At 39.9% G+C, this 12,965-nt stretch overlaps 1 protein-coding gene across 5 annotated transcripts in view; it reads right to left on the bottom strand.

Moving 5' to 3' along the window:
- Positions 1–12,965, bottom strand: part of PHF20 (PHD finger protein 20) — a 75,925-nt gene that overhangs the window by 15,425 nt on the left and 47,535 nt on the right. For all 5 annotated transcript variants that reach the window (XM_066978521.1, XM_066978523.1, XM_066978524.1 and 2 more), the window contains 3 exons: positions 12,304–12,402; positions 9,173–9,334; positions 5,588–5,757 (listed from right to left, as the gene is read on the bottom strand). In XM_066978521.1, the coding sequence (XP_066834622.1) occupies positions 5,588–5,757; positions 9,173–9,334; positions 12,304–12,402 (431 nt within the window). The remainder of the gene's footprint in view (positions 1–5,587; positions 5,758–9,172; positions 9,335–12,303; positions 12,403–12,965) is intronic.

Raw genomic sequence — 12,965 nt, 5'->3', positions numbered from 1 at the left:
TGATAATGTAGGACTAGCCAATACTATGCTTCGACGTATCTCTAGCATTTCATCCATTTCCACAAAGGTAGCGCTACTTTTTTTTATAAAAAGAAAAATGCAGGTGCAGCTGTACTAGCTTTAAAAAAACAACTTTGCTCACATTGGTAAGCATAAACGTCAAAATCACACTGGCAAAGACCAAATATACTTTGGCACTACTTTTTAGTGCAATTATGCTATTTAAAAATGCAATAAACCATACGGTTTCAGAGCAGGAAAAACTACATCCACATGTTCTGTTTCAGCCTTTTCCCCCCCCTCCTCTTCCACAAGCAGCCAAAACCACAGCTGCAGCCTAAAAAACATTAGAACACGGGACAAAACCCCACATAAGAATATTAAGTCGATTTTGATTTGAAACTGTGTGGTTTCTGTTTAGAGTTATTATGTTCATAAGCATTGAGACAGTAGATCATCTTTATTTCTTGGAGCACAAGGCAAAAGCTTAACGCAGAGACCATGACAATATTGGCAAAGGTTTTCAAATGAGCTGATACAAAGAAACGGTAACTGCAAGCAATGTTAGATGCCCTTCACTGACCTACAATGAACGATACCAACCTGATAAACATCTCAACTGTGTTGGCTAATACTTTTATTAATGCTTTTCTCCTTATCTGCTGCTTTTCCTCCATCTAGGAGAGACAGAAAGGCACCACCAGTTTTTCAGTATGTCATTTGCTTTAATTTAGTGGTTTAATTGTGAAGGAAATTGAAGCACAGGAACTGGACAGAGAAAAACAGACTTCTGAAAAATGGGACTAACGATGTCTGGCCTTACGAAATGAAAAAGGAATCCTAGAGCAATAAAGTGTTTTCAGAAAAGGTTGAGAGACCACACTGTTCACAAAGAGGGTAAGATAAGTAGGAAACACGGAAAAATGTCCTAAAAAGAAGAAAACCAACTAAGAAAAACAGCCTGCCCATTAAAAAATGAGGAAGCTCCTGGACCTAGTTACACTTGCATCCTATAAATCATACCATAAAGCTGTAGTCCTGAAGCTACACTCTGTGACTTTCCAGGAAAACTTACCCTGAACTCCAACAAAGCATTCCAACTTTTTACTGGCCTGGTATTCAAATATCCACCCCATCAGGACAGAGGTCCTTCCTTTCATCTGCATGCTTTCCTCATAGCTCAGCCAGCCTGGCTGTAGCCTGTTGCTCTGGATACATGTTAAGTAGAAGCCAGCCCCTGCCCAGACAATAGGAAGGAGATTCAAAGCAAGCTAACTTTGAGATTCTGAAGAGAAAAATGTGCAGAGGTGGGCAATAATATTTTAATTCAATTTTAAGTGTGAAAAAAATACCAAGCCCAACGGACATGTATTTAAAGCAGCTTTTCATCTACCAGAGCAAAAATACCCTGATTCCATTTACATCCATCACCCACCTACAAAGCCACCAAAATGGAGCCACACAGCTCTCTATCTTACACACGCACACACACCCCAATGCTTAGGTGCAAAAAGAAAAAAGAAAGGAACAACACTTTGCCTGGACTTTTCTGGGCCCGATGCGTATTCTAAAAATGCTGTACTGTGACTTCCAAACAAACTGAAGGGAAAGCATTGAAAGTAGTACCTTCTCGCAAAGTTACGGAGACTCACATGAAATCACAGGGACCAGTAGTTTTTACGTTTTCCATTTCAGATGTCTATTATACGAAGCAGGTACTTTAAATACAAAATGTATTTCTGTGCCCTTGTCTAATGAATGGTCTTTGAGCACAAATTGCCTGAGACAATTTTAAAGCAAGTTCGAGGTATCAGAAGAGTTTTTCGTGAAGTATCTTAAGCTGAATTTATAGGGAACTTTATTACTAGCTTTGAGAGAAATGGAAAAAAGTCAGTTTAATCGTGTGAAGTCCAGTCAAATTTGAACATTTCATTTTTTCGGGAAAAAATAAAAGGTACTGCTTGTGTTTAACATTTTTTTCTTCATTACTTCTCAATCTGGCACATTCACGGATATGCGCTTGGTTCAAAGAGAAAATGACTTGCAATTGTCCCTTTTTTCTTTTTCTTTTTTTTTTTTTTAAGAGGACAACACGAGTTGTCATAGGAGGACTGAACCTCCAGTCACAGGCATGAATTAAACTTCTCTAGCTCCAAATTATGATACAAAGTCAAAGCAGATTGGCACAAAGGCACATGCTCAAGCACCAAATGTTATCATATTTCAGTGAGATCTCTAAAGAGTAATAAGCAAGGACAGAACAAACACCCCAATGAAAACAAATGCAATGACAATGTTCTTCTAAATAAAACCATACACTGAACAAAACTTTGCATGCTCAGGAATAGAACAAGTTTAAATACAAGTTCTTCTAGGGCAGACACTTCCAAATTTGAATTTAAGTGTCAAAGCCTACATAGGAAAGAGGGAAAAAAATCTTTCCAAGTTATAGCTACACCGGAAGTCAAAGGAAAAGCGTCAGTCTTAGCGTTACACCTCTGAAAAGCTAAAAATAGGTTCTCCTCATTGTAATTCCACAATTGTATAGGAGAACTTCACTTTGGATTAGTTAATGCCCTGTATTTAAAGAGCTAACACAGGCATTTCTACAACAATAAAGCTCCAAACTCTTTTCCCAAAACCTACTGGTTGACAGAAGGCTGTGGAGAACACAACATTTGGTAGCTTTAGAGACCTGCCTAACCCTACCTCCTCCAAAAATCTCATCAATTCCTTGCTCCCCAATTCCTACTGCTTCAATCCCCATAATGTATGCAGGTACTCACCATGGTGCCCATCTGCATCTCTTTTACTGAGAGAATAGCCCACTGTCTTATACAGTTTCCTTATAACACAGCTAATGCGTTTTGGTGTTTTGTTTATTTTTTTTTCAACTTACTTCTAAAAAATTTGCAGTGTGCTCAGAAAAACTAAACTAGTTCAGCCTACAAAACTAATCTAAGCAGCAGCCCACAAAACCTTACGCGAACCTATGCACAGACTACGCTCATAGCTAGCTGACAGTTCTCTGCATTCTGCAGTTGTAGACTAGCATCAAGCCTAATTTTGCCAGAAAATTATATTGAAGACTACAACTTCACTTTTTTTTTTTTTTTAAGAAAAAGAGACATGGTCTTAGAAAGCAGCCAGCTTCCCTTTATTCCCAATAGCTATCAGACTCCTTTGCTTCCTGAACACCCAGATGTTATTAATCACATTTGGACCACTGCCCATTACCACCCCCATCCCTACTAACACACGCAGCATATTTCATCCTGTGTTGTGAGAATCCAACACTAATACAATGTGCATCAGAACGAGCTATGCCCTAAGAGAAACGTGTTGCACTTTTCCAAGTAACTTATCTGTAAACCACTAGGGAAGGCCAAAGAAAAACACCCAAGTGCCAAGCAAGAAAAGTCAAGTTAATCATTAAGCTTGACTGTCAAGACAAAAATCAAACCCAGCTGCATTAGCTGTATTAAAAAAAATCAGAGGAGAGGTTGCTGATGTTCAGAGCAAAACAGGTGTTTCTGCCCTCCTGCAGAAGCTAAGAATTCTTCAAACAGTGCATGCCCTCTCCCCTTAACAGGTTTCTGCCCCCATTCAAGCAGTAAGGGCCACCAAAAACTAGCGGAGGCTGAGAGGTAGGCACATACCAGCTTCTGCCTTTCCTTCTAGTTTCAAAGGGCAATAAAGAGACTCTGCTCACAGTAACATGCCAACAGCTATCCCAGGAATAGGTCCCATGAAGTGGGGTTAAGCTTCACAGAAATTAGCAACAGAATGCCAGGGGAAGTGAATACAAAACCTGCAGATGGGGTGTGAGATGTGCCAGAGAAATAGTTTTTAGTCCCACCTAAAACTTTCAGCAATATGTTGTTTATATTAAAGCAAACTTGGCTCACGAAGGTAAGCCTGCCTTAAAGGACACAACTGAGCCCTGGGGAAGGAGCACCAGGGATTTGGACAGTTGTAGAGAAAACACAGAGCTTCACCCATCTGTCAGGCAGAAGCGGAGAACAGTGACTGCTCCGGCCAACGTGGCCTGCCAGGACAATTCTCCAACAGCCCTCCCATAATGCTACCAGGACATCTGAAACAGATACCTGGAAAACCTGGGAATCAAGGATCTGCAGAGCTGATGCTTTAGGAAAAATTAGGTTTAGATGGCTCCAGAACACAGCATTTTCCTGTCAAGCATCCGTAACATCAAGCTTACCCAATGATATTGGCACAGTGATACACTGACTGTTAAAATGCTCTGTGAAACTCTGTCATTGCTTCTTGGAGTCAAAAAGCTCATCTGCCACCAACCACATAAAAGCACTTCTGGGCACATATAAGACCTACAGAAACAATTAGGCAATCCCAGAAGGTACATAATCCAGACACTGCCGTGCCATATCCTTTCAAAAATAGCTAACACCCTCAAAAGTATGTAATAACCTTAAAATCCTCAGTGAGCCCACTTGCCAAGCTACACGACTATCACTTCGAACTGAACTCCTACAATTAGAAACGTTACCTAAGAAAGCTGGAAGCTTCCTAAAAAAACAACACAATACATTTCTTCAGAATGGTAACTGTGAAAAGCTAGGTTCAAGAGCATCACACACCTGAGCCCCCTGCATGTTTTTTCTCTGCATTTAAGATTTAAGAGGACTTACTGAAGGGGACCATCCAGCTCATGTAAGAAGCAGTGCCAAAATGAACTAAAGCAAAAAATGCTGAAGTTTTTATTTGATATAAACTTGACCTCTTCACTGTTTGAAATGAATAGGAACTGGGTAGAATGGCTAACAGCAGCTATGTGAGGAATGGTTTCCCACTAACTTACAGATGTCTCAAGAACTAAAAGTAAACAGCCAGGGCTATTTCAAACAGACGTTTATCACTACTTTTAAGTGGGACAGATAGATGCTGCTCCAGCTGCAAAGAGCTTTCTGCAAACTCAGTTTACAAAGAGTACATAATATTGTGAATGGACACATGGCTTTATGCAGATTATGAACTACAGAAGATGCTGCAGAATGCACAAATGCAGTTTTTCAGTTTGGCTTCCAAAAAAAAGCTCAAACGATTATTTTTTTTGTCCATACTATATAGAGGGTTGCAAGTTTAAGTGAAGCTTCTTGCCATGGCAGAGAAACGGAAGTGTATTATGATTGGACAACAATGTTCTGAACGTGTTCAAAACTAGAGGGAAGGAAAAAAAAAGCCAGTTAAAGCCCCACTAACTTTAAAGGTATACTCTCTAAACCTAGGAAGCCGTTGTAGTTGTTTTTTTTTTTTTTTTAAAAAATGCAAATCTACAGTGACAAACCAACCAACCGTTAACGACTCATGGAGATTTTTCCTTCCTCACCCATTTTCCTTCAATAAAAAGACTGAAGATTTTCTACAAACATAACAGCTGCTCACCCTGACCTGTTATCTTGAAAAATGTTACGATTCCAGAAGAAGACAGTTGATTTCATGTATAGAATGTATCAGTGCATATTTCTACAATAGCTTTTCCACTGTTGGACTGACACCTTCCACTGTTTTCACTACATAGTGCATCCACACTCCACTTCATCCATACCTGAATCATGAAGTCATTTTCGTCTTTTACTTCACAAATGCACCGAACAATCTCAAAATCACCTTCTTCAGCTTCTTCATCAGGATTTGTGGTTACATCAACATCCTGACTGCAGTCATCATCACTCCAAAGCAAGCTATCCATAGATGACTCACTCATAGTGTCTTCCTCTGTATAAAAAGCAACCAGATAAAATAGCAAGTAATTACAGAAAGGTCAGAAAACTCTCAACGCTCATTATGTAGACATGCATTACTAAAAGTTTCAGTTCATTCTTGAATTCAAGGAACATCACAATAGTGACCTACTGTTTGAGTGCTACAACAAAGTTTTAAATGTTGTCATTAATAGCTTCTTCAAAATATTCTAACTTAACAGCTTCTGTCATTAAAATTTCACTCTCAACAAACAACGCCTCAAACCAAAAGCACAAAGTCTTTTTAGACAAGTAGGTATAACAAACAAAACCAGATATATAAATTCAAACAGGATTTAGACTAGTTCCTGCAATCTATATAGAACTATCTTGGTACTGTAAATGTAGAGCTAAAACAGAACACGGCTCTGTCTTATGAACCAGTAGATCTCAAAAAGAAATGTCTTCATCACAGAAGCAAAGTCCAACACAAAATTTAATCTTTCAGAATTTTTTCTTTAGACTCCAGTTGAGAGTAGATTTCTCAATTCAGTTGAAGTGCACTCTAAGGATACTCAAACACTACTTAAAGCATTTACACAGAACCTCTGTGGCTTGAACAAAACCATCAGGAAAATCTTCACTGAAAAAAAACAAGCTAAATTGGGATACTTACATCTCAGTAATATTAACGCAATGTCTACACGTTCTGTGGGTACGGAATGGGAAGGTCAGAGGTGAAAGAAAGATTTTAAGTTATTTGAGAAGTACTCTAGAGTTCTTACCTTTCACTCTCCTCCAGCTCATTCATAAATCAACTATACTGTGGTCTCTGACCTATATTGGGGTAGAACTATTTTGATCACTTCGCCCCTAAAATGAAACTGTAGAAATACGAAAACCAGTCTGGAGAAACTATATGTTTGGGAGAAAGATCTGTTCTCAATGAGTTTCAGGGACTGAAACTCCAATGCATTAGTTAATGTTCATGTTTTGAAGTTTTGTTCCACCTATGAGAAACAGTGATTTTTCCTGAAGGATACTGGAAGTGCCAGGTTAAGCACGTTGTACTTTCATATTACACAAGGGTTTTACAAGATCTTATTTATCTAGACACTACCTTTATTGCTAGTACAAGTTCTGCAGACGTAAAAAGCACCAAAACAATGGTGAAAAGGGTGAAAAAATTATTTCCAATACTTTTCACCTCTTTCAAAGTGTATTAACTGATCACAAGAAGTCTGAGCAATTGATGCCCATGTTACTGAACTCTATGTTCTATTGTTGGTATGCTCCAAAACCACAGCTTATCAGACTAGCAGACCGTGTTTTAAGCACAGATGGTGATACTGTCTTCAGTTGTTTTTTTAATTCCACAATACAGTAAAAAGAGAAAAATTTAACTGAAGTTAATTTTTCCTGAACTCCAACAATAGAACAGCTGCATCAAAACAATAATCAAATTGTCACCAACACTATCTGTATGGTGATGTTTTATGTTTCCTGTACCTACAAACAGGCTGTCATACATTTCTCATTTCAAGGCAATTTGCGAGCTTTAAGAATAACTGGAGGAAGAAAACCTTTTTTTTTTTTTTACTATACCTATTTGTAACAGTAAATACCAAGACACCAAGGTATCAAAAGATTATGAGAGCTAGAATGTAACAGCCACATATTTGAGCTGTTTACAAAGTATTATGAAGGTACTAGGGAAGAGCTACTCAAGAGCTTCTTGTCATTAACGAAGCTCTGAAGGCCATCAGAAAACCACATAGCAGTATACAGTATAATACACAATCATATCCAGTGCTGTCCCAAACATAATGAACACTGTATACAATTTGCAAAGCACCTATTTAACTCTGAAAGAATTACTACTTTGAAGGAAACCTTAGGAAAAATAACAGATGGAATTACTGAACGCTTATCATAGAGCTAATAAGGAGTTGCAAAAAGGTGCAAAATGTGTTTGAATTTTCAAAACGGGTAATACACTCTTAAAACTTCTGTAAATCATAGAATGGCTCGCGTTGGAAGGGACCTCGAAGATCATCTAATTCCAACCCCCCTGCCATGGGCAGGGATACCTTCCATCAGACCAGGTTGCTCCAAGCCCCACCCAGCCTGGCCTTGAACACCTCCAGGGATGGGGCATCCACAGCTCCTCTGGGCAACCTGTGCCAGTGCCTCACCAGCTCTCTCAGCCTTTCTGTACAGGAGAGGTGCTGACCAACTTTGTAGCCATCCTCTGGACCCTCTCTAACAGACCCTCATCCTTCTTGTGCTGGGGGCCCCAGACCTGGACGCAGTACTCCAAGTGGGGCCTCACCAGGGCAGAGCAGAGGGGCACAATCACCTCCCTCCACCTGCTGCCCACCCCTCTGTCGATGCAGCCCAGGATGCAGTTGCCCTTCTGCTGGCTCATGTTGAGCTTTTGATCCACCAGAACCCCCAAGTCCCTCCCTGCAGGGCTGCTCTCAGCGAGTTCTTCTCCCAGCCTGTGCTCATGTCTGGGACTGCCCTGGCCCAGGTGCAGCACCTTGCGCTTGGACTTGTTGAACCTGATGCGGTTCACGTGGGCCCCCTTCTCCAGCCTGCCCAGGTCCCTTTGGATGCCATCTCTTCCTTCTTTGGTATCAACCGCACCGCTCAGCTTGGCGTCATCTGCAAACTTGCTGAGCATGCACTCGATCCCACTGTCTGGGTCGTTGATAAAGATATTAAACAGCACCGGTCCTAGGGACAGACCCCTGAGGGACACCGCTCGTCACCAGCCTCCACCTGGACATGGAGCCATTGAGCACCGCTCTGGGTATGGCCTTCAAGCCAATTCCTTACCCACTGAATGGTCCACCCACCAAATCCACATCGCTCCAATCTGGAGATCAGGATGTCATGTGGGACCGTGCCAAAGGCCTTACACAGGTCCAGGCAGATGACATTCTAGATAGTCTTCCCTTGTCTACTGATTCAGCCACTCCATCCTAGAAGGCCACCAGATTGGTCAGACACAATTTGCCCTTGGTGAAGCTGTGCTGGCTGTCTCAGAACGCCTCCTTGTCCTGTGTGTGCCTTGACATTGCTTCTGGGAGGATCTGTTCCATGATCTTCCCAGGCCCAGAGATGAGGTTCACCAGTCTGTAGTTCCCCAGGTCTTCCTTTCTACCCTTTTTTTTTTTTTTTTTAAGTGGGAGTGATGTTTCCCTTTTTCCAATCACTGGCAGAGACAAAGCGAACAGCAAAAAGCACCACCAGCATCTAGCTCTGACAAATGAATTGGGTTCAGCTTCTTCAGGCAGTGCAAAGGAAACATGAGGTCATGAGCAAGAATAGCCAAACCTGCATTATGAGTACTAGCCTTCACACACATGCTGTAATAGAGCAGCCCACGAATTTATCGGTAATGAAAGACAGAACTAGTAAGCCATAAAGAAGTCTCATTTTACCATTTGTTTTTGATTTTCCTCTGTGCTGTCCAGACTCAGAGCACTGCAGCTCTGTGCTTGTGTGGGCAGTTGATTTATTTGAAGAAATACATTTTGTGACAACTGATTTTTCAGGAGAAAGTTCCTGCGAAATATCTGTGTTTTCTTCACTGCCAGAGTATTCTGTAAAATTATAAGAAGTACTATGGTTAGAAGTTTGTGGTTAAGGAAACAAGACAGAAGAAAAAACAGCATCATAACAACAGGTACATATGATTCACTAAGACAGTGTCCACTTTAATATTCTAGGACTTCGGGACTTCATTATGTTGCTGAAAGAACTGCAAACTTCCTAGAGGTAATAAAGGTACCTTCTGAGCCAGAAAAACCCTGTGCAACTCAATCATCTTCACTGATGAAGTGAGAAAGGTTGGAAACACTGGTTATTTATACATAAATATTCTTCAGGATGAACATCTACAAATGCTTCTGCATTACAGACAGACATTTCTACTCAAGCACTGTTAGCTGGAGACCTCTCCCTCATACCCCATTATTCACATGGGCTAAACACATTCCCTAATGTCACGGGCTACAAGGAAACAGAGCCTCTTCTTATATTCTCCTAGCATATGTACAAAATGGTACTCTTGGGTGGAAAAGAAAAACCACAATTAGAAACATATGGAGGAAACACCTAGAACCGTTTCTCTGTGACACACCCATTCATCATGCTCTGGCACATAGATCAACTCTGTCTGCAGTTGTAAGCAGTACCCTCCACATCAGTCATCTGAAGGAAACCTTCAGAGTTCCTAGACTAAAAAATAAGGACAACATCAAAACTGATGTAAAAATATAGGGCCAAAATGAATAAATCCCAGGAAACACAAGTGGCCTAAGTTCTTGCAAGTAATGCACAACAGACAGAAAGCTCATTTAGCTGTAGTCACCTGCATGCACCTCAAGTTGCCCTAGTACACAGAATTCTGTTAGTAAGATGTATAAAAAGGAATGTAAGGAATGTAATTGTATAAAAGGATGTATAAAAAGATGTACAGAAAAGAAAAAAAAATCTTTGGGCCCAAGAGTCTCTGACCTTCTCAACCGCTGCAGCTCAGAGAGCTGATTATTGCTAATTGCCTCAGGCATTTTAAAGACCTGACAATAGCGTAAGGACTGCAAGTCTGAATTAAAACAATCTGCCTGTTATAGTCTGTCCCCCAAAATTCAGGGAACCAATACAGCTGATGATTTAACAAAAAAAAAAAGAAACTGTCCAGGACACATGCTGGTGCAGCAACAGTTAAAGTGTGTTCTCCTGACTTCACCTTGAGAACTATTTCTCACCTCTTTTGATGTCTCTTTTCTGAAGAAGTAAGGCATCAAGCCTTTCTCTCCCTCACTTTGTAGTAGAAACAGTTTGTCCAAGTTCAAAGCACTGCCTGCCTATGGTTTTCTCAGATCCAATTAATCTAGTATGTTCAGAAGAACATAATTTGCAAGCATCTTGAGAAAGTTTTATTTTGGATGATATTTAGCTGGATGTTTTACCGGGGAGGGGGTGGTGGTGTCAGTGTTGGAAAGTCACTCCTCACTATTCTGGTGCCAATCATTTGATAACACTCCAATTTCAGCACTGTAAGATAAACTAAAGCTCCTCATTCTGGAGTGCTGTCCGCCCATTTCTTGACTTCTGAACTTTGAAGGTGTTACAGCGTAGTGATGAGATCTGAGAAGGACAGATTTTAGATAACTAACTAAAGTAAGGTTAGTTTGCGATTTAAATGCCCCAAAACCTTCATGTTGCTCCAAAAATTTTAGGAACACGACACATCATGTTTTTTGTATGCATTTGAATATCTCTGCACTAAAATGCTGAATTTCCAGATCGTGTAAGCTAAAGTACAGAAACTAGAAATACATCCAGCCACCACAGCTATCGCAACTTGTCTGGTACCCGCTTTGGAGGCTTCAGAAGCCAACATGCTTTCATTTACGTTTCAAAAACCCAAGGACAAAGGGACAAACAATTTGTTGGTATGATTATTTGTCAAATTATTGAGTAAGTTTACAAATTAGGATTTGTAGAATATCTACATATTTGTGGGCACCATGTCATCAGAAAGTCACTGAAGTCATTTGTTTCTATTCAATTCTGAGTCAGTCTACTTGTGGTTCATTCTTTCCCTCTGCTCTCTCATGACAGCTTGTCCAACGTCTTCACAGAAGTTAACAAAAGTTATTCTTTCCAGTCTGAGAAACTCCTCCATAAGGAGCTCTCGTTTGACAAATTATGCATGAATACACTGCTTTAATGATCCTAGACATCAATCAGTGGCATAGGAAGTCGTCAAGCTTGATCTGTACATTTTGAAATCTTACGATATCAACTGCCACATTTGGAAGTTACAAATCCAACTGCCAGTAACCATCTTGGGCTTATATATGGCATTCAAACTGTGAAGAGGAAAGTATTCCCTGTTGACTTCATCTTCAGAAGCTTTGGAAGACACATTATTACAACCTTCCTATTAAATGCAGGTGGAACAGCAGTTTATGAGACATGAGATAGACAAAGCAAAGATTCTACTCTGTGTCTCCAGAAGATTTATCCTTTTGAAAAGAAAAACTTGGATGTGTCAGCTCATTATCAGAACCTCTAAAAGTAAGTGAATATATAAGAACTCAAAGTTAACAGCAGAAAAAAGAGGACCCATCAGCATTTTCAAGCCCCATCACTCAAACAGGAGAGCTAAAACTCTCATGTACAGGGAACATCTGGTACACAGGATACTTGGTAACAAATTGAGGGGACCTGCACACTCTTTAACTGGGTGAAACTTGCATAGAAGTCTATCTTACTAATGGAAAGCCAAACTTGAAGACTAACACATCCATTTTGGAGTTTGATTTATTCTGTGCCATTATAACCACTATTATCAGCATTAATGATACACATGAATTATCTTGCCAATCATGGTTTAATCTTAATGACAATAAAATCACAACTACTAGGTAAATGAAGGAAACATATCTGCAATGATATGGTAAGAAATATCTGCAATGTCTCCTCTCAAGAGCATGGAACTGGGTAACAGGCAAAACAAGGAAACAAAACCATTTTCCTCTAAAGAAAAAAAAAGCTTTACCAGGCTTAGCTCTCTTTTTCTTTTTTTTCTTTTTCTTTGCCTTGGACCTTCCACAGTCTTTGGACTTTCTTTCTTTGTTCTTCTCATATTCTTTAACAGCTGAAATTAGACAACATTCCAATTTAATTTTAAAGATATACACAACTATTCTACTAATTTTCTTAAATGCACCCATAGTTTCTTCAGGCAAGCATGGACAGTTCAGTAGAAAAAAACAGCAAGAAGTATTACCTGTAAGAATTCCCAGCCCACAGAATTGGAATGGTCTGTTTTATGTCCTAGTGTGATTGTCCCATAACTAAGTTACAATAGCACGTAAGAGAAAGCAACTAGGCACCAATGCCCCATTTTCTACTTAGGTAGTTGGAGTTCCAGCCTTCAGAGATTATTAAAAAACAAAACACTTGAGCATTTGTTATATCCATATTCTAAACAGTTTAAATTTCTAACTGAAATTACTGCTGAACATTTCAGTAGTGTTGTGTCTGACGTGAGAACCCTCCCCCCCAACTCTAGTCCAGTTCCTCAAACATTTTGCTTTCATAGAAAAATGGAGTAACAACTGGTTCAGTTGTCTATACCTGTTTTTCTCTCACCGTTTCCTTCCCATCCTATTTTTATGGAAATAAAATCATAATTTTTGAATAATTGGGTGATATCTT

The sequence above is a fragment of the Anser cygnoides genome, chromosome 16 (genome assembly GCF_040182565.1).
Source record: "Anser cygnoides isolate HZ-2024a breed goose chromosome 16, Taihu_goose_T2T_genome, whole genome shotgun sequence".
Taxonomy (NCBI): domain Eukaryota; kingdom Metazoa; phylum Chordata; class Aves; order Anseriformes; family Anatidae; genus Anser; species Anser cygnoides.
The sequence above is the reverse complement of the archived record's forward strand: the minus strand, read 5'-3'. Positions and strand labels throughout refer to the sequence as shown.